The sequence below is a fragment of the Thrips palmi genome, unplaced genomic scaffold (genome assembly GCF_012932325.1).
Source record: "Thrips palmi isolate BJ-2018 unplaced genomic scaffold, TpBJ-2018v1 HiC_scaffold_7, whole genome shotgun sequence".
Taxonomy (NCBI): Eukaryota; Metazoa; Arthropoda; class Insecta; order Thysanoptera; family Thripidae; genus Thrips; species Thrips palmi.
The window spans coordinates 8,706,748-8,730,932 of NW_023144634.1; the positions used below are offsets into that span (position 1 = coordinate 8,706,748).

The following is a 24,185-nucleotide window of genomic DNA, read 5'->3' on the forward strand; positions in this document are numbered from 1 at the left end:
GGCGGCACCAGTCTTCCCGTAGCGCTGCGTGTGACCACTGCTGCATCGCGCTGCACTCCGGAACCGCCACCGCCTCGTCGTCTTGGTGTCTTGGTGCTCGAAGCGACTCGTCGACGCCCACCCTTCGGCCATGTGCATAGAGGGCTTCCGCATGGTGGAGGCGCGCGGGGGGCCGCGGCCGGGGCCTGTGCTGCCGCCGGGCTTCAGTACGCCCTCGGGCACGCCCGCCACTGGCAACCGCCGCATCGGCGTGGCCGCGGACGCCGCGGACTCGCGTCCGGACCCGTGCCGCCGCCACAGCGCTGCCGGCCCGCGCCTCATTGAGCCAGTCCCCGGCGCGACGCGCGGCCGCGAGCCGACAGACTTATCACCGCGAGGCCGCGACAGCGACGCCGAGGCCGCGGACTCGCCAGCCCACGCCGCGGCCGTCCTCGCCGACATGGAGGCCGCGGACGCCGACGACCGCCACCCCTCGGACATGGCCGTGCCCCTCGTCGGGAGGCAGCCCTCCTCCGAGGAGATCGCCGCGGCGCGCGCCCGCCTCGTGCAGAGGCTGGCCGCCCGCAGCGCCGCCGCCAACAAGAAGACCGTCCCGGCCGCCAGCAGCACCCCCGGCGCCGCCCCCGAGCAGGACCTGGACCTGCTGGCCAGCGCCACCGCCAAGTTCAGCGTGCTGCTGGGCCGCCTCGGGGACGCGCTGGAGGCCGCGCAGCAGTCGCACTACTACAGGTGAGGCGGCGACGCCGGCAAAGCCAATAGTTCTGTTTATTCAAGCGGTTGAATGTCGCAGCTCGGGGCCTGGCGTGTCATTCCGAACAGTGACGCCCCGCAGGCAGATTCCGAACATGACTTTCGTCGCTCTGTCTCTCTCGCACTCGTTGGGCATCCCATAGGGGTGCGAGAGAGACACGGCGATGAAACACTGTTCGAAATCGCTCTGCTGTCTCTCTCGCACTCATGGAGGGGCACAGGATGGCGCGTTGCTGCTGCGGCTATCCGGTCAACAGTTGGCGGCCCCCTTCTGCGTAGTACATGGCAAACTGCGCGCGAAACAGTTCAGCGCGGGGGGGGGGAGGGGGCGTCGAGCGTTCGTTCATGGTTTCCTTCCCCTCGCCTCCCCGAGCCGCGTGCCGTGCACCAGGTGGCGTGACTTGGATTAAATTTGTGTCGGCCTTCCAATGTCGCGACGCCGCGCGACGCACATGTGGGAGGATCCCGGCCGTCTCGGCTGTCTTGACGAGGACGCCGATGGGCGGCACGCGGCACTGCACGCACCGGCACACTGGGCAGCGAGGCACTGCGAGGCGCGGCCGGGCCTTACTGGCGGTCTCGTCTTCGCGCCGCTCTGTCTCTCTCGCACCCAGGCAACGCGTTATGCATGCGCTATGAGTGCGAGAGAGACAGAGCGAGAAAAACGTGAAAACGCTGAGCGCAATCGCTCTCCGGGTGTGCGTGGAGCGTGGGCCACAAAGCGCTGTCCAGTAGACTGATTCCGAGAGTCGTTTTCGTCGGCCTGTCTCTCTCGCACCCTTACGGGACGCCCCGTGAGTGCGAGAGGGAGACCTCCCCTTCGGAATCAGTCTGCAGACTTAACTGCATTGTGTTGGGAACGCCCTCTGCGACTCTGACAGTGACGGCGCGACACAGTGGGCCAGAAACCGGTGGAGGCGGCCAAAACTCTAGACGCGTTTTCTCCAGAGTCGCTGAAAAGGACTCGAACCGAACGTGTGACCCCGAACGGTGCTTTTGTCGCTGTCTCTCTCGCACCCTGACGGGCGACCCGTGACTGCGGCAGAGACAGTAGCGTAGCGAAACGACTCGTCGAAGTCAGTCACCAGCCAATGAGTGAGTCATTGGATGCTTCATTGCCGAATTGAGAAAGGGGGCAAAGTCGAGTCGAGCCGTAATCACCACCCCGAGATTCCATCGATCCGAGACAGGAGATCTCCTGGCTTTCGATTTTGATATTTTGTTCCCCTGACTGCAGAGTGATTTTCAACAGCGCTTTCGTCGCTCTGGGCGTTTTGTGTGTGAGAAAGACAGAGCCAAGACTGTTCAATTTGAGCGCACCTCAGTGCTCGCACTACTTCACACCACCCCGTTCGTCGACGCGTGACAGCGGGCACGTCGGCACGCGTGGGGTTGTCAGGTTGTCGTAGGTGTGAGCATGAAAGACCCTGCATGGCATTGTCAAGTGATCCCTGGACCAGAGTCGCGTGTCGATCCCGTAAGAATTTTGGTCCTGAATTTGGATCGGCATCAGCAGTCCGCACATCCGCCAATGTCGATGATTTAGCGGGCAGTGGAATGTCTCGGTCGCTGAAATGCGTTCCCACACCCACAGTCGCTATCTCTTATCGGGACGGGTCACCTAGAGGCTCTTTCGGGTCGCCCAGTGAGAGTGAGGGTCGTGTCGCAACACGCCGGAAGGGTGAGAGACGCGAGGGGGGACGAGAGCTGGATTTCAATTGCAAAATGAATCAAAGTTTAACCCTTTTTTTTGTGTGTTCTGCCGCAGCGTGCTGTCCCGCACCACCCAGCCCGCCCACCTGGTGGCGTTCGTGTCCGTGGCCCTGGTGGCGGCGCTGCTCTTCCCCCGGCACGCGGACTCCGCGACGTCCCCGTCGACGTCCGGCGGCCGCGACGCCGCCTCGCCCGGCCCGGCGCCCTGGACGTACCTCGCCTACGTCGTGGCCTTCGCGGCGCACTTCGGCTCGCAGTTCTGGATGACCTTCGTGTCGGGTAGGGTGTCTGGTGGTCGACGGGGCACAGTGGGCCAGAAGCCGGTGGCGGCGGCCAAAACTCTAGACGCGTTTTGAGCTCCAGAGTCGCTAAATGGGACTCGAACCGAACGTGCGACCCCATCAATGGATTGCTCTCCGAACGAGGAATCCATTGGTGGGGTCACACGTTCGGTTCGAGTCCCATTTAGCGACTCTGGAGCTCAAAACGCGTCTAGAGTTTTGGTCGCCGCCACCGGCTTCTGGCCCACTGTGCGGGGTGCCCGCGGGGAGAACAGAACAGGCAAACTGGTGTAGACATGACCTCCAAATGAGCGATTTCAGTCATGATTTGACCCAATTTGGCGTCTTCTGGACACAGTTTGGCGGCATCGTCTTTCAGGGGGTTGGTCAGTAATGGGGGTAACTATCTCCTCCTTGGGTCCTAGATCAATCGCCTAAAAGGTGGGGCAGATGGGCAAAAATCACGTATTTTCCCCTAGTGGCCAAAAAGCTCTGCTTTGCCCTCACCGTGAAAAATTGTGGATCTGTGCGTATCGTCTTAATGGCCCTGTTCTCCTCGGGTGGCCCATCCGCGCGGTTCGGCGCATGTTCAACAAGAATAGGCTTGGTAATTCGGAGCCGTGTTCCCTCCCCCAGGCCTGTCGCTCTTCTTCAGCCTGCCGCGCCACCACTTCGCCGCGGTGCAGAAGGTGCTGTTCCCGCTCTACTTCGCCATCAACGCGGCCCTCAGCCTGGTGACGCTGTCCGCGTTCGTGCGCCTGCAGCCCTCCGCGTCGCGCTGGGACGCCGAGGTGGCGGTGCAGGTCGGCGGCATGGTGCTGTGCTTCCTGCTCGAGCTGCTGGTGCGCCTGTACCTCACGCCGCCCCTGCTGCACCTCATCACGGCCAAGACCGAGATGGAGAGGACCGTGGAGGGTGAGTGTCCGAGTCAGAATGGCATCGTCGCACTGCCTCTCTCGCACGGGACGCCCCGTCAGTGTGACATAGGTGACAAATTTCCGAAAACTTGCCCAAAACAGGCCGGAAAAGGGGGAAAATTAACATTTAGACCCTGTACATTCATGCGAATGAGAGTCCGGTACCGTAAGTTTAAATTCGAGTGACCTAGATGCAGGGGTCTTGTTGGCTCAGAGCGCAAAGGTTGCGGCCGCCCTAAGAAAGGACCGGCGTTCGACTCTCAAGCATGCCAAAATTTTTCTCTGGCTTCTTCTCAAACTCAGTTCATTTACTCAAAGAAGAATCCCGGTATACCATCAGCCTGAGTTTGAAGGACGGAGTTGTGGGCAGTAGACGCCGCAGTATTTTCTTCAGTTTAACGCTAGAATTTGTCTAAACTGCACGTTTCGGGACAGTCATCCGTATGTGACTTCGTGGCTGTGTGGTCTAAGTTGTAGACGGTCCACGGGGATGACCTGGGTTCGATTCCCAGGCAGGTGAACATTTTCATCGGTCGCTTGAACTTGGTACAAGTGTGCGTTTCGGGCCTATCTTGCACAGGCATCTTCGTGGCTGAGTGGATTAAGAAGTCGTCCCCAGCGAGGAACACACGGGTTCATATCCCGGCCTCTCTGAATTTTTCTTCAGTCTGACGCTTGAATCTGTTACAAGGGCGCGTTTCGGACTATGTATACGCATGTGACTTCGTGGCTGAGGGGTCTAAGGTGTCGGCAGCGTCACGGGGACGGCCTGGGTTCGATTCCTAGGTGCTATAATCTTTTCCTGGGTTTACTTCCCAAATCCTGTACAATGACACTAAGGTTGGTTGGCTCCAGTAGGTGTGTCACCGTAGCTCAGTTGGCAGAGCGATGCATACGTGACACAAAGGGCTTGGGTTCAACTCCCAGGTAAATCAAAAGGCGATGTTCACGTGTCGGCCGGCACGGGAGGTACCTGGGTTCAACTCCCAGGTAAGTTAAGAGGCAAGGATCACGTGTCGGCCGGCACGGAAGGTACCTGGGTTCAACTCCCAGGCAAGTTAAGAGGCAAGGATCACGTGTCGGCCGGCACGAGAAGCGCCTGGGTTCAACTCCCAGGTCAGACAAGAGGGAAGGTACACGTGTTGGCCGGCACAGAAAGCACCTGGGTTCAACTCCCAGGCAAGTGAAGTGGCTAGGTTCACGTGTCGGCCGGCACGAGAAGGGCTTGGGTTCAACTCCCAGGCAAGTGAAGTGGCTACGTTCACGTGTCGGCCGGCACGAGAAGGGCTTGGGTTCAACTCCCAGGCAAGTCATGAGGCAAAGTTCATGTGTCGGTCGGTACGAGAAGCACTTGGGTTAAGGTGGAATGGGAGCTAGGATGAAGTCAATTGAGGGTTGACGGGGAAATCATATAAATTAGCCGTAGAAACTCCGAAAAAAATGTGAAATGGTAGAAAAAGTGCCAGGAAGGTCATGACAGGCAGTGGTTTTGCTTAATTTTATTCTGATCCCAAGATATGAATTTTTTAATTGGATGAAGTAGCACTTTTGACTCCAGCGTTTATAGTGCTGTCGAGGACCTAGTTATTGACCCGTAACTTGTGCTCCAGACTATTTCCCCATTCTGCTTCGAATAGGGAAGGTCAAAATCTGTCCTTTGGTGAGTGGACCATATTTTGACTGACTATCCCACCCTTCTCGAACCCGAAATCCATAATTCCATTAGGGGACTTGTACAGCACTAACATGAGAGGGAACACTACACCTGGCAACAGCGCACGTCTGGGGGCCGCGCAGTTCAAAAGAAGGCCCCGCACATTTTGATATCCAATGTTGCAGGTAGCCCTTCAAATCCTTCAAATAATATTTTAGAATTTTTTTTACATATAATTGGAAAACAAATTGATCATTTTCATATGACCACGTCAGTGATGAAAAGTGTGTAGAAGGCAAGTAGGAAATATTTCTAAAGAAGGCAACAGTAAGAGTACAAATTTATTGTCACAATTTCAGCCAAAGGAACAGAAAAAAATTAAATACAATAAATCTGTCTATAAAAATAATACTGTAAAAAAATTTGTAATGCATCAACAAATTTTACAAGTCCATTACATTTACATCATCTTTGTTCAAATCAAGCCATGCACAAAGATAATCAATGACTGCAACAAGTGCCGTTTTCCTATTGTTCAGATCCTTGAACCACTGGGCAAACCGCTCTTGTCCGTCATCCAGTAGTTTTTGGGCCAGAGCTCCTACAGTAAAGCCCTTCTCTGCAATTTTTTCTGTTGTCATTTTGCTGATGCCTGGACCAACCATAACTGCCAGACCAGGTGAAAATATTTTTTTGTTCCTCAATTCAACTTGTCTATCAACAAAATGGGAAAGCAATGTTATATTACTGAGAAGGTCCTGCCTCGTCACATCCAGAGCAGTGCAGAGCTGCAGCAATATTTCAGAATCGTAAAGAGCCCCATGGGCATCTTCTAGTCTAAAATTAGGAACATATTTAGAAGCTAAGGTACTCTGACTAAAACTAAGTTTCATTTTATTTTCTAAAGACTGTTCAGCGAGTGCTTCTGCCAGAATTACAGGGTTTTTTTTAAACAGGGGGAGGGTATCAACAAATCCTATAACTAACTCAGCCAAAGATGGTAATAGATAAAAATCAGCGCAGCCCTTGATTAGGGCATACGCATCACTATGAGCGTGGTGAGCTATTAATACTATTGGTTTTTCAAATTTTCTTAAGAACACAAAAAAAGAATTTATCACAGCAAAGAGGGATGAGCAGGTCACTGCGTTACCTTTGTAACACAGTTCCCCCTCGATAATTGAAAGAGAAGTCACCCTAGTCACGTGCTCAGTGATATCCTTGGGAGGATATGCATACTTTTGAAATGTAGCATGATCACCATCATCGCACTTGGCACCCATTTCAATGATGTTCCCATGCCCATCAGTCTCCACATCGAAGTAAATTAATTTAATGTCATTGTGGTCAGGGACAGGGCGTTGAACCACTGGTTCAACAACCCCTCCAGAACGTACACTTTCATCAACTGGGCGGTTGAACCCCATACCGGGCTCATATGAGATGCCCTCCCCTCCTTCAACGTGGACCTTCACTCGACTCCTGTGTTGTGCCAAATATTTTCTCCTAATTTTGGCAGCTTGTTGGGACTTAATATGGGCAACTCTCTTCCTCCAGACATCTTTTTTCTCTCTATATTTATCTCCACCTTTAGATGGAGACAATGCTAGAGCAGAATAGACGTTCTTTTGGTAAGAAGTGCCGATATTTGTCTGAGCAACACCACTAGCTATTGCATAAGTATGCCGCCAAGTACCACCAGTAAATGTTCTCTTGGCTGACTTACTAATGAATACGTTGTTCACTGCCTCATTTTTTTGAGAAGAGGCAGCTGGAGCAATGGTTGCAGCACGGATAATATATCTCCTGAAATGTGCTTCAAGATCCCTCCTTAAAGGCTCACAGGCCGCCAAATCCTTACCATTATCCTCAAAGTACTTGTGCTTGTAGGTTGCTGGATTTTTAATAAAACCACACCATGCACCACAAGTACCATGGTCACCAAAGGCATGAGGGACCAAAGCCTTCAGATTTCGCCTCAAGCCTTTAGGATTGCCTTTGTTTTGTTTGACAGCAGTACTATAACAGGACAGAAAGTAATTTATGTAACTCTTTGGGAAAATTTTGGGAAACCGGGCTTGAATGACAAACAGACCGTTCTTCACACTTTTTACGGTATGGTTGTGGTCACTCCACTTCACTATGTGGGTTGTGCTGTTGTGGCGAATAGCAGATGCGCTCGCAGCATCATCATCGCCAGCAACAGCAGCAACAACCACATTAGCTTCATTTAGTGACGAGTTTTTACATATTAGCCTCACTGCAGCTTCCGGCTCCATGGCCTTGGCACTCCCTTTGAAAACCCCCTTGCACAGATGAGGTCTGCCTCTCTCACATTTCCAGCATTTCCTCGTCAGGGACTCCCAACCACAGATCTTTTTTGATTTCAGACCGATCATGGTCGATTGTCCTGCAAGAGAGTCGTATTTTTTACCATTGAAACGGGTGGAAAACTGCATATCTATAGACACGCCAATCCTGGTACGTCTTCGTGGAGTTGTGGTAAAGGGAGAATCTTCTGGAGGTACATTTGGAGGTGGAGTTGCGTGGTCTGTTGAAGTTGCATTTGCAGTCCCTCTTGGAGTTGAAGGCTGGGCAGGAGTTTGCAGTTCATCCGGATCATCTTCATCATTGGAATCGAATCTTGCATCACCATGGGCTGTTGGAGCTGCATTTGATGGTAGGACTGGAGTTTTGAATGTGTTTGAGTCATCCTCAGCATCCAAGTTGGTGCTCTCGTCATCAGAGTCCATGGGCAGTGGCTGGGTTCCCAAGTTGCGCCTGCAAAATGTACACAAATTAGCTGTGACTACCAAAAAAAATATTTAAAATAATTACCGCAACCAAAAGCAACATAAAATATCTAACTGAATACGGGAAACCAACCACATGCAGGAAACACACATGCACACTAATTACTTCATTACCGTACCAACATACCATCCGCATCCGGATTTGAAAATCCTTTGCCGCTTATAGGATTGCATTTGGAAGGGAGCAATTACAGGGATATATATGCAGGGTTTGTTCTAAATACAGGGTAGGAGATGGGGAAAACACATAAAAGGGGGATGTAGGCACAACATAAAGCAGAAATAAAATGAAAAAGTGACTGAGCTGGGAAATGAAATGCTTAGGCCGGACTCTAGAAATAATAATAAAATAGTTAATGAGATGCCTTCCGGATAGCTCCATACACTTATGCAGATTATTATAGTTTAAAGTTTGAACAAGCATTAGTTACTTTTTCATTTCATTGACTTAAAATTGTGACAAAGGACATGCAGGAAAGGAGGGGAAGCAGGAACTACTGCGCTGCAGCAGAAGACGAGCTGCTTGGATTTGGTGCTGGAGCAGCAGGAGCAGACCCACCGCTGAAATAATGGCGATGATTTAAAGTATTGAATAACATTTTAAAAAAAAAACACTTCAGCAGAGTTGCAGGAGAAATACTCACAGCGGGCTCGCTTGTGTGAGCTCCTTCTCCAGAAGAAGTGCCTCCTGGCAAGATTCGTTGGCAACCCCAATCACAACTTGCCCGACTTCCTCTCGATAACGAGAAAGTGTACCAGCATCAAGACAGGGGATGTTGAGGGCAGACAAGACTGTGTTAATCTGGTCCGGGCCCATACCAGAATCTGTCATGCCTGCAACATTAGAAAGAGAGTGAATTTCAGGCAGGGAGCACAGGTCCGCAGAGAAAGCCTAAGTGGCGTGAGAGGTTATGATGCCCAGGGGTACAGAGGTAAACACGTGATAAATAAAGCCATTAGAACTTACAACGAGTAAATGAGGCACTCAACTCACCGAAGATCAGTTTTGAATTGACAGTGTAGCGTTGACGACACGTTTTCAGAGCATAATAGGTGCTAGAACTTGATACTTCGGTTTCCACCAAGCAGGTCGGGCACTTGAACCTCCACACGTAGGCTAGACCCCTCACCATTTCTTTCACGATGTCGCGAACGCACAGTCCTCTTTTGCAGGTATAGCACCACATGCCCTTCCACAGCATTTTGGAGTCAAATATGCGCCGTCCATCCATAACTTGATCCAGAAACGTTTGCAAAAGCGTCTCCTCTTCATCCTCCACGTCGCGAGCAGATGATTCCAAAGTTTCAGAGATTTGCCTGTGTCGCTGGGCAGCGGCTTTAGCTGCGCGTGCTGCGGCAGCATACTTTTCACGGTCTAATCTTTTTCTTTTGATAAACCTGCCGTTTTTACGAATGTTATAAGGACTTTTCACGTTAGACGGCATGTTCACTGCATCACACTCGGTGGTAGCGGCGAAAAGACCGACTGCGGGTCAGCACCCTGGGTTGCCCCAAGCGCCGTTGCCAAGTGTAGTTCTCCCTCCCTCCCCTACCCGAGCCCCCTCACCCTACGACAGTCCCCCGAGTGCACCAGAGCTTCGAAAAGACGCCGTTCTCACCTCTTTATCTTGCAATATTTAAAAAACGAGCACGGAAAACTATTTTTTCAGGTGGGCTGGACGACGCGCCACATTTCAAAGATTATTATGTCATATAATTTTCCCATGTACAATAGAACTGTACATTTAAATCTTTATTTTAGTGTCCCCGCGCGCCCAACCTCCCATAAGAAGCATACTGAATCAAGCGTATTTCAAATGAAAAATGATAAAAATTTAATGCGTTAGGGGTCATTTTTAACTGCGTAGAACGATAGATTGCACAATTTTGTACCATTTCACAAATTTTCACGAATTTCTGATAGAAACTATATAACGCATATGCTACCTTAAACTCCCAGTCAGACCACAAGGGCAGGTGCTAAGATGCCCAGCATGACGGGGTCACATCCCAGATTGGAATGGTGATCCACGCGAGATGGAATTGCAAATCGCAAGCAAGACGATATGTTGCTCTTTAAATCGTTTTTCTTCGTCTTTAATCACAACGTGCCAGTACAAATATGGAGCGTTTCGCAAAATGTGTCAGTTTAAACACAAAATTTCTACTAAATTTCGCATTTAGTTGTATTATCTTTCCCTCTGCCTCAGGGGTAGAATGTTTTTCGTCTTATGGAATGCTACCCAAGTTGCCACGCCAATCGCATCAGTCTTGCCATTTGTCTTGCCTGAGAGTTGAATCCAGGTCTTTCTCGTGTCGACCGACATATGAACCTTGCCTCATGACGTGCCTAGGAGTTGAACCCAAGCCCTACTCGTGCCGGCCGACACGTGAACATTGCCTCTTGAATTGCCCGGGAGTTGAACCCAGTGTCCCCCTCGTGCCGGCCGACACGTGGACCTAGCCACTTCACTTGCCTAGGAGTTGAACCCAGGTGCTTTCTGTACCGGCCGACACATGTACCTTCCCTCATGGCTGGCCTGGGAATCGAACCCAGGCGCTTCTCGTGCCGGCCGACACGTGATCCTTGCCTCTTAACTTGCCTAGGAGTTGAACCCAGGTACCTTCCGTGCCGGCCGACACGTGATCCTTGCCTCTTAACTCACCTGGGAGTTGCACCCAGGTACCTCCCGTGCCGGCCGACACGTGAACATCGCCTTTTGATTTACCCGGGAGTTGAACCCAAGCCCTTCGTGTCACGTATCCATCACTCTGCCAACTGAGCTACGCTGACACACCTACTGAGGCCAACCAATCTTAGTGTCATTGTACAGGATTTGGGAAGTAAACCCAGGAAAAGATTATAGCACCTAGGAGTCGAACCCAGGCCGTCACCGTGACGCTGCCGACGCCTTAGACCCCTCAGCCACGAAGTCACATGTGAATAACCAGTCCGAAACGCACCCTTGTAACAGATTCAAGCGTGAGACTGAAGAAAAATTCTGAGAGGTCAGGATTCGATCCCATGTATTCCTCGCTGGGGATGACCTCTCAACCCACTTAGCCACGAAGATAGATGCCTTTGTAAGATAGGCCCGAAACGCACACTTGTACCAAATTCAAGCGACCGATGAAAATGTTCACCTGCTTGGGAATCGAACCCAGGTCATCCCCGTGGACCGTCTACAACTTAGACCACTCGGCCACGAAGTCGCTTACGAATGACTGTCCCGAAACGTGCAGTTTGGAAAAATTCAAGCGTTAAACTGAAGAAAATATCGCGGCGTCTAGGACTGGAACACCTTTGCGCTGTGTCACAGGGAGGCACAAGAGTGCTTGAAGGTAGGCAACAATCAGTACCATCCGCGGAAACAGCCTGCGCAAATCGTCGGGTAGGCAGCCCGCGTCACTCAGCAGTGCAGTGGGCGCGTTGCTGCCTACGCCACAGGCGCTCGCCAGCCCTGCAGGCTCATTTCGGGAGTCGTTTTCGTAGCTCCGTCTCTCTCCCTCTCATGGGGCGCATCGTGCAGGTGCGAGAGAGACAGAGCGACGAAAACGACTCTCGGAACGAGTCTGCTGACCTACCCTGACTCTTTCGTTGCCACCCTCCAGGCGTGGGCGAGGAGGTGGGCCGCTACGACCTGGGCCCTCTGACGCAGTGCCCGCACTACGTGAGGATCCACCGCGCCTTCCGCAAGGTGCACACCACCATCGCCATGGCCAATATCGCGGCCATGGCCTGCACGGCCCTGCACGCGCACTACCTGGCCGGCAAGATCTGCGTGTGAGGAGAGGACTGCCGGGGCCTCGGCCGGGACTGACGTGACGGGGACCTTGCAGTGGGCGGCCCGGCCCGGAGCGCACAGCACCGCACAGCACACTGCATTACTCCCGGGCATGCGCCACGACCACAGTATTGTATTTATTTATTGCCATTAGTTGATGCTCAGATGCAATTTTAATTTCTCTGAGGAAAGTGCCGCTTTCGAATCAGCCTTGGCGGTCATTTTCCTCTGGTTGAAGATAATGAAGAGTGCCATGTGTCAAGAGCAAATTCTAAAACCAATTGCAACAGCTTTATTTGACTGTCTGTGTTAAATGAAATATTGCTCTAGTCATCCTTTTTGTTTTCTTTGCCGAAAATGTAAGAAGTAGTAGCTCTTTGGTGTGTACGAATCTAAGTTAAGGTTTTCTATCCAGTTTTGTAAATAGACATAATTAATGGTACCTGAAATATATAAGCATGACCAGAGTTGAAACTTTTGCAATCTTCTTGTGTCGTCATTTCTGATGTTGGCCCCCTCCGTTCTCATTGCCTCCATCTCCTTGATGAAACTTCCTGGCAACATTGCAGCCAGTGCTAGGAAGGTAAGCAAACTGCCTTGGTAAAATGATGCAGATGAAAGGGCACAAAAAACCCAACAATATGCAATATCTGAACATAAGAAATATATTTGAAGCACGTAGATAAATAACTGTTCAATATGATCACATGGGTTGATAAGATACTTCCAGTCTATGACACACGTGCGTGAGCATTATATCTTAAAACAAACTTCACACATAACAAAAACAAGTGATAGACAACACATAAATAAATACCTTTAAATAATTAAAAGTGCAGGAAAACAAAAGTAAAATAAAGCTCACAAGTTGATTTGTATGAGATCCACGCCAACCGTGTGAGCCGAATTCAGCAATGCAGGTATCATGGTAGTTGATTGGGATCTCAGGTATCTCCCCCTTTGATTTATGCTAGCACCCTCCAAAGTAAGCTGCTTAAATCACAAACTGAATAAGAATCTCAGTACACACCCTTTAATTGACATCTTTAAAACAAAGGTTACTAAAAACTACTCTAAAAGACAAATGGATTCAGAGTCATGGAAACCATAAAGAGCTGACAACCAGTTTGAAAACTGAAAAAATAAAAAAGGTATTGCTTGAACTATACTGCAGGTTAATTTGAAAAACGATTGACATGGAAGGACAGTCAAAATATCATACTAATAAGCACTTGGACCTGTGACTGTCAAACTATCTATAAATCACAACCACATTCAAATATACAGACAAAAAGAGAAAAGCGTCAGACAGGCGCAAAAGTATTGGTAATGCTAATAAATTAATTATAAAGCACTATTTTAATCATGGAAGTATTGTTACCTAAATGAATAGAACGTTTTAACAAACGGAATTTGGATACATGAGGGTTACTGACACTTAGTACTAATGAAGAGGCTCATGAATACATACTAGTGGAACCACTTTCACATAGGTATTTTGGTATTTTACTTCTTTATCAATAAGGTACAGTACTATCACAGACAATACTACAAAAATAATTAGGAAAACTGAACTTTTTAAAAAGATAAACAGAGGTTGGATACTTAGAGTATCCAGGAAATATTAGTCAGTGAAAAATAAAAATCAATGAACATACCCCCAAGTAAAGGGCAATTCTCATTGCAGTTAACAAGTCTACGCAACAAAACTGCGCATTAACATTCCATTGCTTTGAAAATCCTAGTATTGTAGCCTTACAGCTCCCACTTGGACCACCAAACCTTAGGACCTAACCAGAAAGTTTGAATTTTTAACTCTGTATGAATCCGCCTATAATCTTTGCTGAAATGAATATTCATGTAAGTTTAAAAGTGTTACATTGAATAAACCATTTTGTATCAGGTACAAATACACACTTTTCAATAAAGGGCCAAATAATGTATCCATGCTTGCATCTTTTACAGTTGAACTTCAGCAAAGATTTTTATAACATTATCTGAAAAGAGTTAATAGTAGAAAAAACATCTAACGAATTCTGTCAGCCATTAAGTACACTTTAAGATGTTGTATACTGCTGATCCAGACAACTCTCAAAGTTCTAAGTAACTTAACATAAATAGACTTCCTTCATCATTAACACATTAATTTGTAATTGACAATAACTTAAACTTGTCCAATAGCACATAATTTTGGAAAAACTTAACATCAAATTACTTAACAAAATCGTTTTTAAAGTAGAAAATCTTGCTGCCACACAATCAAGCACAGTGCTGCTCCATCACAAAACCCAATTTCACTAGATGAATCAAAAGAATGGCCCTGTTGCTTTGCAGCAGAATGTAGTAAATATCACAGTGTGATGCATAATCTTTCTCGGCCCGCAGTCACAGCTCTGAGAGTCAAAATTACTCCCTTAATAATTTTCTAAACATTTCTAGTTCGTTTATACTGTTAGACAACCTGTTGAAGACAATCAATGATTATTAAAATAGGTCACAGAAATGTTTCAGTCTTCTATACAGAAGAAAGAGTGAAAACCAACCTTCCGAATGCATTAAAAAGTGTCACTATTTCCCCTCTCTGCAGCTGGAACTGGCTTTTAGCTTTCTGGCCAGGCTGTAGGCCGGGAGGGCTAAGGCTTTCAAACTTCCCTGAGAACAAAATTTTCAGAGCTGCTCCAATACCTTGTACCTGACAAAAATAAAAAATTCATCAGTAAGTGAAATGCTTCCAGATGATCATTAAAATTGAAAAATAGTGCTAGGAAATCTCACCTGCAGCTTGCCCCAAAGTTTACACTTCTCACACCCGACACAATCCATGATGACAGATATGTTTCTAAAATGTTGTCTAAATTCATCTTTCAATTTTGTTGCCTGAGCCCCACCAGTAAACATAGTGCTTTCATCAAAATGGTTGGGGAAAGACCTATAACAAACAGTTATCATTAATTTAAGAGCAATCATGAAAAACAATGTCTCTCCTAGAAATGTAATCTAATCAAACAGATGCTCACTTAATAACTGATAGGAGATCTCTCACTGCATCTCTTACATCTCGATCATCTTTATCAGAACCTGTGAAAAATTCTTCATGAGTTAAGTATGGTGCTGCTTTGGCTAGTGCTCGTAGCTCCAGGAGATATAGGAAATACAGATTGCGAAGCCAGTGTGGGCCTTCGTTATCTGTAGTCAAAGGGCTAAATCGACGTTTGAATTCTTCTAGATTGGCTCCCCACTTTCCACCAGGTGAAATGAGCGATTCCTTATCTTAAAAATAAAGAATTTTTTTTTTAAAATACATGAAATTACATAAAACATCCAAATAGATGTAGCAGCAAGGTTTGAGACAAAAATTATTCGACATTTATTCTATGATCTTACCTGATAACAGATATTTGGAGCAGAGATGGATATTGATGCTTGCGTGCATTCCTGAGATGACTCGATAAAAGACCCTTTTCTCCAAGCACATTCCTACAGAAATACCACAAGATATTACCTTGAGCCAAACATGATAAGATAAGATTCATTTATTCAAAGAACTCACTGTTTAATTGGTTGGACTGAATAAATGCATCATAATGGTTTTCAGGTCTGTGGGGAAAATGAGGGAAAACAAAGATAATGTATGTCAAGCAAACACAAATATTGCCACACTACTTTGCAAGAGGATAATCACCTGAAACAATTTTCCTTGTAGATACTGTTCCATATCCTGTGGGCTGATTTGCCCTTGTACCCTGTATAACGCTCAGGGTTAAGCAACAAATCTACATATTGAGCATCCTTATCTTCATCCACTTCACAGAAGTTCTCAAGCGCATCATGAGCTTGCCATTTTTCAAATTCTTCGTAAGCAGCGGCACTGTAAAACCAATTAAAAAGATTTTAGACCATGCTTAAGCAAATATAATCTTTTGTTTGACAGCTAATTGAGAAAAACCAACTTCACACCTTATTGTAGTGTTGAGGTACCCAAGTTCTTCGTTAAGATCAGCCTCAAGTTCTTCACAATCTTCATTTCCATCAATGAACTGGTGAAGGGGAGGAAAATCAAAATGAGTTCAGAGAGGTTTCATTGTTTCAATGATATGGGAACTATTGGTGCACACCTGTCTTACCCGCAAAGACATATCTTGGTTTCCAAAAATTGAGTTCATGGAGGGGTTATACTGCTTTAAACCTGGAGGTATGTCTTCCTGAGAGTGGAACATTACAATTAATACAAGAAATAAGAGGAAAAATAAGGATGAAGTTGATGACTCATACCTCTTGGCATGCTTGCACATTACAATAGCGGATTGCACATCTACTGTCATCCGTCCAAAAAGGGCAGTCTCTTTTCAAATTGACCTAGTTTCAGACATAAAAGGTAACGTATATAAACATGAAGTAATAAGCAATATCAACTGCAACAGAAATAGTGGCAAAAAGGCAAAATGATTTAAAAGTTTGAATCGTGCAACTTAACTGTACCTTGTAAAAACGAAAGTAATCTGCTGATAATAGGCTCTGAAGCCGCGGAAAAATTTTCATGTTATTGAAGTGGTCAACAGTGTCGACATTGCAGCTGCAGTCATCAATTTGACCCTCAAGCTGAAAACATTTTAGACAAAGATGATTTTTATTCTTGGGTAGTGTCATTAGAATCACATGAATTATTCATACCAACAACAATGAGGGAAAGTTTAAATATTTGAAATAAATATAAAAATCCAGAAATGTTATCACTGGACCCAAAATAAACTGCCAGTTATTGTAGCTACAGAGTATATGAACATATGCCACTCACCTTGCAGAAGCAACTTTGGCTGGCATCTGACGTGAAGTAAGCATCACACACGTAAGGGAGAAAGAGGCAAAGAATGATGGCACAGCAATAGTATACCTCCTTCATTTTCTCAGAGGGAAAGCCGACACAATGTCACAATGCACGGTTGAGCCGTGAAAACAATGGAGACAACTCATCCACAGATTATTTGTTGACATAACCAAACACTAACCGTAAACATGATTCGTGCTGGCGGCCCTGGCGGCACGTCACGTCAACGCCCCGCTTTCGGGTGGCGGCACATTTAGGAACACCCCTTTACAGTTACCAAGTTTTAAAAACGTCCACGCCGATCTTGGAGCGGCAAGCCCTGGTCAAGGTAGGACGGCCTAAATTTTAACACGAATAAAATGGCAATACTACAAAAGTTACAAAGCCAGTTGGAAATTCGACTTGACCACTGCGACACCGTAGAGCGTGAGCGTACCCCACTCCCCGGCCGGCAGCCAATGGCGAGGGCTGCATTCCCCAGCGTGGACCAATCACAGCGCACCAGATAATCCACCGCCCTACCTCAGTCCTCAGTGACCAATGGGAGCACTCTAGAAACCAGCTGATTTGTCTTCTGCTGCGATCGCTCAACGATGCTAGCTTGTTTATGTTTATATGTACTAGTAACCTAAAAGTCGCTAAAGTGCTCGGTCGGCACAGCCTTTTCGGCACCAATTCGGCTTGGACTCGCTGAATAAATGGGACAGACGACGCACGGAGTCAGCATTTGATGGATTCCCCCCCTTGAAGCATTATGCTATCACAGCTACCATTACGACCATTGAAGTCGATTCCAAACTACTCCTGCAGAAAAATGAATTTTTCACTTAATTTATCTTTTATTCATTTATTTGGGCGCTGTTCGCTTCCCCATTTGTATAAGAAAGGTAAAAGTTCAATGTCTGGTTTTGTTTTTACCGTTGTTCTATCAATAGAACCCATCCGATTCACTAACTTTTCTTCTTAGGTGTCCGTTTGATAGGCTCAACACGGTCAACCCTTGTTCTGAATGGAAGGAAAGCCCAGGGAAATCCCATGACTCTAGCAGAACAGTTGCGATCTCGCATTCAGATTCGTGGCCCTATAACAGTTGCCGATTACATGCGAGCAGTACTTACTAGTCCATCTGGTGGATACTATATGCATAGGGATGTCTTGGGTCGTCAAGGTGATTTCACTACTTCTCCTGAAATCACACAGCTCTTTGGTGATGTAAGATTAACATCTTTTACGTGTTCATTTATGTTCATTATGATAAGATGAATTCATCTTTGTTTCTCTTTCAGATGGTTGGCATTTGGTTTATAAATGAGATCAATAAATTTCACCCTCCTTCACAACCAGTACAACTTGTTGAGCTTGGCCCTGGCCGGGGATCACTAACAGCAGATGTTCTGAAAGCAAGTTATTCTGGAATTGACTTGAGCTAAAGATCTTGAATAAAACATTACATAAATTAATTTTTCTGGAATAATATGTATCTTTTTGATTTTAAGGTATTCAAACATTTACGTGGAAAAGAAGGACTGAGTGTTCACTTGGTTGAAATTAGTCCTGAATTCAGTCGTATTCAGGCAGAAAAGTTGTGCGAAAGAAGTAGCATTGAAATCTGCATCCAGGCTGCTTCTCACTCTCAATCTGAAAATAAACCTGGTGGACGACAGTACCAAATAGACAGAGGCTCAGATAGCAGGTTTAGGATTTTGTAGTTTCTTGATTGAATTAGATATTACAGAGTTGTTCATGACTTTTCTTCATTACTTTCAGTAAAGGGTCATCATTTGGTACAATTACAGTTGGCCGACCCAGAAATTTGCCAAAAAAGAGTGATGCCAAACATTATCAGAAGGGTATTATGAAGGATGGTACTCCAGTATTTTGGTATTACTCTCTAAATGAGGTGCCCCACAATTTTTCATGTTTCTTAGCTCATGAATTTTTTGATGCTTTGCCTGTACACAAGTTTAAGGTAGGGTATATGATCAAACACATTCATCTATATTTTTAAATCAATCATTGAATGTTATTCTAACCATCTGATCTTTCCTTCTTTTCTTATTTTGTTATAGAAGACACCCGAAGGATGGAGGGAAATTCTTATCACAAACGACCCCGATAAGGGACCTGATCATTTTAAATTTATCATTTCTCGATCAGGAACTCCAGCCTCCAAAGTGTTCATGAAGGTTAAAAATAAAGTGTTACTATTATGATGCCTTCAAAAATTATAAAAAGGGTGCCTTTTCCAATTTCTCTCAATGATAACTGTTGCAGCCATGGGATGAGAGGACAGAAGCTGAGATCTGCCCAGATACTGGTTTGATAGGCCAACAAATTGCCACAAGGCTTGAGGAAAGTGGAGGAACGGGTCTAGTAGTCGACTATGGTCATGAAGGTGAATGCAATGACACATTCAGGGTAAGTTACTCTACTGTCATGCTAATATCAATGATGATAAATATCCATTATACAGAAAAGAAAACTCTCCTTACAGGCATTCAAGAACCACAAGCAAGTAGATCCGCTGATATGTCCTGGCTCTGCGGATTTGACAGCAGATGTGGACTTCTCATATCTGCGCAATTCTGTTATTGATAAAAATGTCACCTTTGGCCCGGTTTCACAGTCCCACTTCTTGAAGCAAATCGGCATAGACCTCAGATTGCAGGTAGGTTCCCTTCTGTTCAACTAAATTAGTAAAGGCTTTTAATGGTCATCATTTAACTCTTTTACTTCTTTAGATTCTGTTGGATGAATACCCAGAAGATCAAAAGCCCCATCTTCAAAGTGGATATGACATGATCATGAACTCTATGGGAGAAAGATTTAAATTTTTTGCTATGTTTCCAAACGTTTTGCAAGATCACCTAAAAAAGTATCCTGTGGCAGGGTTTCACAAATCTTAGGGTGTAAAAAATTTGATTTTAAGAGAATGTTTTCTTCCTAATGAAGGAGTGGTACACTGTAATTAAAACACAAGCTATGTAGTTATTGTTAAAAAATTAAATTGGACCCTTTATTTCTTGGAATTGGAGGAAAGGCACTTTATCATCACAATCCTTCTTAATTTCATTTTCTAGTCAATTGCAAATTTAAAATATCACAGTTCAAATTAGTCTCAGCCTCAATACTGAATTCAACCATATGACCTCCCATCAAGAGAGCACTGGCACAGATAAAGGCACAACATGTAGGAGTTTATCGGTTGTTAATTGTGAAATGCAGTGAAACCCACTTATATCAAAGCAGCATGTACTGAATTTTCACCTAAATTGATGGTTTTTCCAGTCTTTGTAATATCCTCACAGTAGTAATTTTCCTACATAAGCTGTTCTGGATTCATACTGATTTTTTTTCTCTGGAGTTTGATATAACTGGGTTTTTCTGTAGTTCAAGATGCATTGTACCACCAACTGTTGCTGCTGTGATGTCTTACACGATCTAATTCATCTTCACTGAATCTCAAGACAGATCCAATAGCATTAAGCATGTGCTGTTTAGAGCCAGCACTACTTGGTTCTAAGAAGCTCAAGACAACATTTTTCAAGTACTCCAGATTAGCTCCTTCACGAGACTGACAGCGTTCCAATCTGCAACATGAAAATAACAACTTTAAAATCTGCTAATTAAGAGCTCCTTTAAAACCCCTTGGACTATTTCAATGAAAAGTACCTTGCAACAGACTCTCGGAGGCGCAATGTCTCCTCACTGTGTCTCTCTCGCTCAGCAGCAAGAATCTTTGTAGTATCTCGCAAAGTATTTTCTAGTTTATTACGAGCCTTCCTCAGATTGCTAATGTCTACTTCTCTTCGAGCAAGCTCGTGCGCATAATGAAGAATGTGTGGGCTATCTGCTGGTCCTACACTACTCATATCAGTCTCTGATTGGAGAGTACCAAGCAAAATTCCAGGTAAAGTACCTGATAATGCCTGATCAGAAGTATTTCTGGAGGAAGCAGCATCCAACAGCTTACAGAGAGCAAAAATAAATTAATTACAATTTACATATGACCAATAGTTCCAATTTATATAAAATAGACCAAACTCCAATTACCTCAGATGTTTGAAGTTGATTTTCTGATGCTTCTTCGACCGAGCTGGAAGCCTCATTGTTTTTACCCAAAGGAAGGAACATTTGGAAACTACTCTTAAGAGTCCGTATTTCTTGTTCCTTATCTTCAAGTAAAGCAAGCGATTGCTCCCTCTGCTTAGTCAACTGTTGCTCTGTTTGAATTGCTCGAGCCCTTAATTCACCTTCAAGGTTAAGAACTTTTTCTCGCCAAGCAGCTTTTTCTGTTTCAAGTTGCTAATATAACCAGAAAGAGACAAAAAAATGCATAAATATAGAGACTGGAGCACAAACGATGAAAAGAATAATTCGTGTTCAGTTACCAACCTGCTGATAACGTGTAGCCTGTGCTTTCCATTCTTGCTCTGAACATTCAACTTGTTCTAACTGAGTATTAAGCATCCGAACTCTTTCTTGAAGACTTCTTATTTGAATTCTAAGAGCTTCTGTGACTGTTTCCTCTCGTGGCCTTTAGTTTTGCAAAAAAGAAGGGGGGGGGGGGGGGGGGGGCGGAACGGAAGAAAAAGAAAGAACAGAAAAACCTTTTAAAATGCATCGATTTAAGAAAAATAAATAGCTCAAAAAAATTGTTTTAAAATGTGCCTATACCTTGCATGGAAGAGAGGAGAATGAACTTTTGTGCTCTTTGCCTGTTCTAATTCCTGAAGCAGTTTCTCTCTTTCTTCTCTACACGCAGCATGTAGCTCTGTCTGACGATTACCAAAGTCCATAAAGAGACTGAAAATGGCATCTGATACAGTATGACATTATGATCAATCAACAGGTGCATTTAAAAAGATTATTTTGAAAAAAAAAAGGGTAGGGCAAAGACAGTACCTTCAATATCAATTGGTTTTTCAGACAAGCGGTTTGTTACAACCAGTTGCTCCTTCAGCTTAGAAATATTTTTCAGAATGTTTTGAACACTGCTAACAGAGTCTAATTCCACAGACGCTTCATCTTTTTCATGCTCAACAACATTTGGGGTAGGGGTTATACTCAGCTGAGCTATATGGTCCTAAAAAGATACAATTAATTTAAATTAAAACAGGAAAACACTACTACTTGTGGAAAACCAGCATCCAATGAAGAAAAACTGTAAATGGTTCATAATACGCAAAAAAAAACAAAAAAACATTAACTAACATTACATACCTTTAGCTTCTGAATTGCAAGCTGATCTTGTTGACGGACACGATCATAGCTTCCAACACTTTCTGAGAGTTCAGCCAAATGAGACTCTAAGTTGGCAACACGTTCCTCATGCACTGCAGCAAGGTGTCTGGCTCTATCTTCAGCCTCCTTTGCTCGCCGTTGTTCCTAATAGAGTTGACATTTCAATGTGGATTCCTCAACTGATGTATAAACATTTTGATAAAAGTAAAACCTAGCAGTAAAATACCTCCTGAATAGCTACAGTGTGTTGCTGTTTCAGTTGTGACATCTCTGCCTGCAGCTGTAAGAGTAATGGTGATGTCTCTTCATTTTGACGTAATTTTGCTTTCATTACTGCCATTTCATTGTGAGCATCACCTAGCCTCTTTTCTGAAGCATCTGCTGCCAATGCTCTGGCTCTAAGTTCTGAAATAGTGGTTTCTAACTGTTCTTTGGCATTTCTCTCCTCAGTAGTTAATTTCTGAAGTTCTCTGTAAAACAGGAACAAAACAAATAAATAAATCAATATAAGATAAACCTGAAATGCTTCACTTATACTCAGGAATTTAAGTTAATTACAAGATCATTGCTCCATGATCGGTATGTTCCCTTTCTCTCTCATGGCGCTCCACAATCAATTTTGATTTGATAGTTTCTAGCTCTGTGCGGTGTTGCTTCTCTAATTCTTTAATTTGCTTTTGAAGGTCTTGAATCACCCTTTCTCTCTGCATAATAAAGATCATTGTTAGGAATGGATTTTTAAAAAATGAGCAAAATTCAATGCATAGGCACGTACCTCTTCTTTTTCTTGACGCAACTTTTTTTTATCTGCTTGAAACCCAGCTTCCATTTTCGACTTCTCTGCAGAAAGTGTAGAGAGTGAATTGGTTAGGGTCGCTAGCTGCAGTCGTAGTTGTTCAGAAGGAGTATCTTCAACTTCATTATCTGTGTTTTGGGTTCCTTCAGTTGCAGGTATATTCTCTTTGCTTCCTTCAGCTGCTGCCTCTGCATTTCCATCTGATGATTCATCACTATTTATTGAATTACCAACTTCAACAAGACTCTCCTTGGCCCCTTTGGCTTGTGAGGCAGTGAGTGCGATCAAGCTTGCTTCTAGAGCCTCTTTTTCCTTGGACAAACTTTTGTATGCAGTTACCACATCTAAGGCAGGAAACAAAGACAGGTGTGTTTTCATTTGCACTGGGAGACTTTGGTATTGTTACCGTACAGAGTAGGAGACCTTACCTCTTAGACGGCTTTCGTATCGAGAAAGCTTAACTCTTTGCTCTTCAGCCACTTTCAAAAGATCGGATTTACTTAATTTTTCCATGTTAATTGTGATATAAACTAGAAGGTATATTTAAACACAGTAACTAGACAGTTGGAAGGTTAACCTCTTGGTAATATTCATTCATAATTTTTTTTAAAAAATATACCTTACAAATAAGTTAATCCGAATACGAAATCCACAACAGAATTTTGACATCCAAGTTTAAAAAGTACATTCTTCACGTAAAGTATGGCTGGGACGTGTCATACGTCAAACAATTAGCTGTTGACAGTATCAGTACACATCAGCTGTGCGAAGTTTCTTCATGAACATAACACCGTCGGCTGCTAGGACCAATCAAAGATCCTCTTCCGAGGCAAGGGCTCTTTTTATTTGTTTTAGTTTCTTCTTCAAGACTTTTCAGTAGAGTCCTAAAGGCCCTAAAGGGGAGATCCGCGAACCTGGAAAATGTTCTGATTTTGCTTCTCATACTCTAAGAAAGTGCTATGCGTAATTCCTCATAGTTTGTTGTGATGTTGTGTCGTCTGCTGGGGCCTCGTGAAGCCTAGAGCCCTGGTAGCACTTCGAACAAGTCCTATAAACCTCCTCAGCTCTCTATAATAGTTGATTGAAGACCCCTTCAATATCGCATGTCGACAGTTTAGGCGTTTTGAGGCTCATCACGGAATTTTAGAAACCCACGCCGGAAGCGGAAACGCACGGCGGACATTTTGTTCGTCACCGACGCTTTGTTTTGATGTTGTGTCGTCTGCTTGAGGCATCTTGAGATCAAGGGACTTGACGGCGCTTGGAACAGGCCTAAAAAGCTCCTCATTTCTCTAAAATAGTCAACTGAACAGTTCTTGAACGTCAGATGCAAACTGTTTAGACGTTTTCAGGCTCTGCCAGACGAATCTTAAAAACGCAAGCCGGAAGCGGAAGCGCATGGCGGAC

The 24,185-nt window shown here is 45.2% G+C and overlaps 5 protein-coding genes across 8 annotated transcripts; 2 read left to right on the top strand and 3 right to left on the bottom strand.

The window, feature by feature from the left end:
* The first annotated feature begins 424 nt into the window (after window positions 1-424).
* LOC117652530 (transmembrane protein 205) lies at window positions 425-12,397 on the top strand. The gene is made up of 4 exons (XM_034397502.1): window positions 425-729; window positions 2,519-2,742; window positions 3,381-3,659; window positions 11,741-12,397. The coding sequence occupies exons 1-4, from the start codon at window positions 440-442 to the stop codon at window positions 11,914-11,916; spliced, it is 969 nt and encodes a 322-aa protein (XP_034253393.1). The 5' UTR covers window positions 425-439; the 3' UTR covers window positions 11,917-12,397.
* LOC117652526 lies at window positions 5,644-10,268 on the bottom strand. 2 transcript variants are annotated; one of them, XM_034397494.1, is made up of 3 exons: window positions 9,123-10,268; window positions 8,773-8,962; window positions 5,644-8,096 (listed from the first exon to the last, which is right to left on the bottom strand). In XM_034397494.1, exons 1-3 carry the CDS (start codon window positions 9,571-9,573, stop codon window positions 5,759-5,761), a joined length of 2,979 nt encoding a protein of 992 aa, XP_034253385.1. In that variant the 5' UTR covers window positions 9,574-10,268; the 3' UTR covers window positions 5,644-5,758. The 2 variants fall into 2 exon arrangements, with proteins under 2 accessions (XP_034253385.1, XP_034253386.1); XM_034397495.1 differs by lacking the exons at window positions 8,773-8,962; window positions 9,123-10,268 and adding an exon at window positions 8,256-8,607.
* Window positions 12,398-12,555: 158 nt separating the features above from the next.
* On the bottom strand, window positions 12,556-17,135 carry LOC117652529 (ero1-like protein). Of its 2 annotated transcripts, none has more exons than XM_034397501.1 (12): window positions 16,709-17,135; window positions 16,393-16,512; window positions 16,186-16,269; window positions 16,038-16,115; window positions 15,871-15,950; window positions 15,596-15,781; window positions 15,464-15,510; window positions 15,298-15,390; window positions 14,931-15,183; window positions 14,689-14,842; window positions 14,457-14,605; window positions 12,556-14,374 (listed from the first exon to the last, which is right to left on the bottom strand). In XM_034397501.1, exons 1-12 carry the CDS (start codon window positions 16,811-16,813, stop codon window positions 14,320-14,322), a joined length of 1,404 nt encoding a protein of 467 aa, XP_034253392.1. In that variant the 5' UTR covers window positions 16,814-17,135; the 3' UTR covers window positions 12,556-14,319. The 2 variants fall into 2 exon arrangements, with proteins under 2 accessions (XP_034253392.1, XP_034253391.1); XM_034397500.1 differs by having other exon boundaries at window positions 16,029-16,115.
* Window positions 17,136-17,314: 179 nt separating this feature from the next.
* LOC117652528 (protein arginine methyltransferase NDUFAF7, mitochondrial) lies at window positions 17,315-19,725 on the top strand. The gene is made up of 9 exons (XM_034397499.1): window positions 17,315-17,625; window positions 17,706-17,950; window positions 18,025-18,138; window positions 18,235-18,431; window positions 18,506-18,707; window positions 18,808-18,924; window positions 19,013-19,156; window positions 19,233-19,406; window positions 19,480-19,725. The coding sequence occupies exons 1-9, from the start codon at window positions 17,493-17,495 to the stop codon at window positions 19,642-19,644; spliced, it is 1,491 nt and encodes a 496-aa protein (XP_034253390.1). The 5' UTR covers window positions 17,315-17,492; the 3' UTR covers window positions 19,645-19,725.
* Window positions 19,726-23,539, bottom strand: LOC117652527 (GRIP and coiled-coil domain-containing protein 1). Of its 2 annotated transcripts, none has more exons than XM_034397498.1 (12): window positions 23,403-23,539; window positions 23,207-23,308; window positions 22,758-23,122; window positions 22,541-22,686; window positions 22,209-22,452; window positions 21,962-22,126; window positions 21,644-21,824; window positions 21,416-21,557; window positions 21,134-21,275; window positions 20,792-21,043; window positions 20,411-20,706; window positions 19,726-20,328 (listed from the first exon to the last, which is right to left on the bottom strand). In XM_034397498.1, exons 2-12 carry the CDS (start codon window positions 23,289-23,291, stop codon window positions 20,130-20,132), a joined length of 2,217 nt encoding a protein of 738 aa, XP_034253389.1. In that variant the 5' UTR covers window positions 23,292-23,308; window positions 23,403-23,539; the 3' UTR covers window positions 19,726-20,129. The 2 variants fall into 2 exon arrangements, with proteins under 2 accessions (XP_034253389.1, XP_034253388.1); XM_034397497.1 differs by having other exon boundaries at window positions 23,398-23,539.
* Window positions 23,540-24,185: the final 646 nt, after the last annotated feature.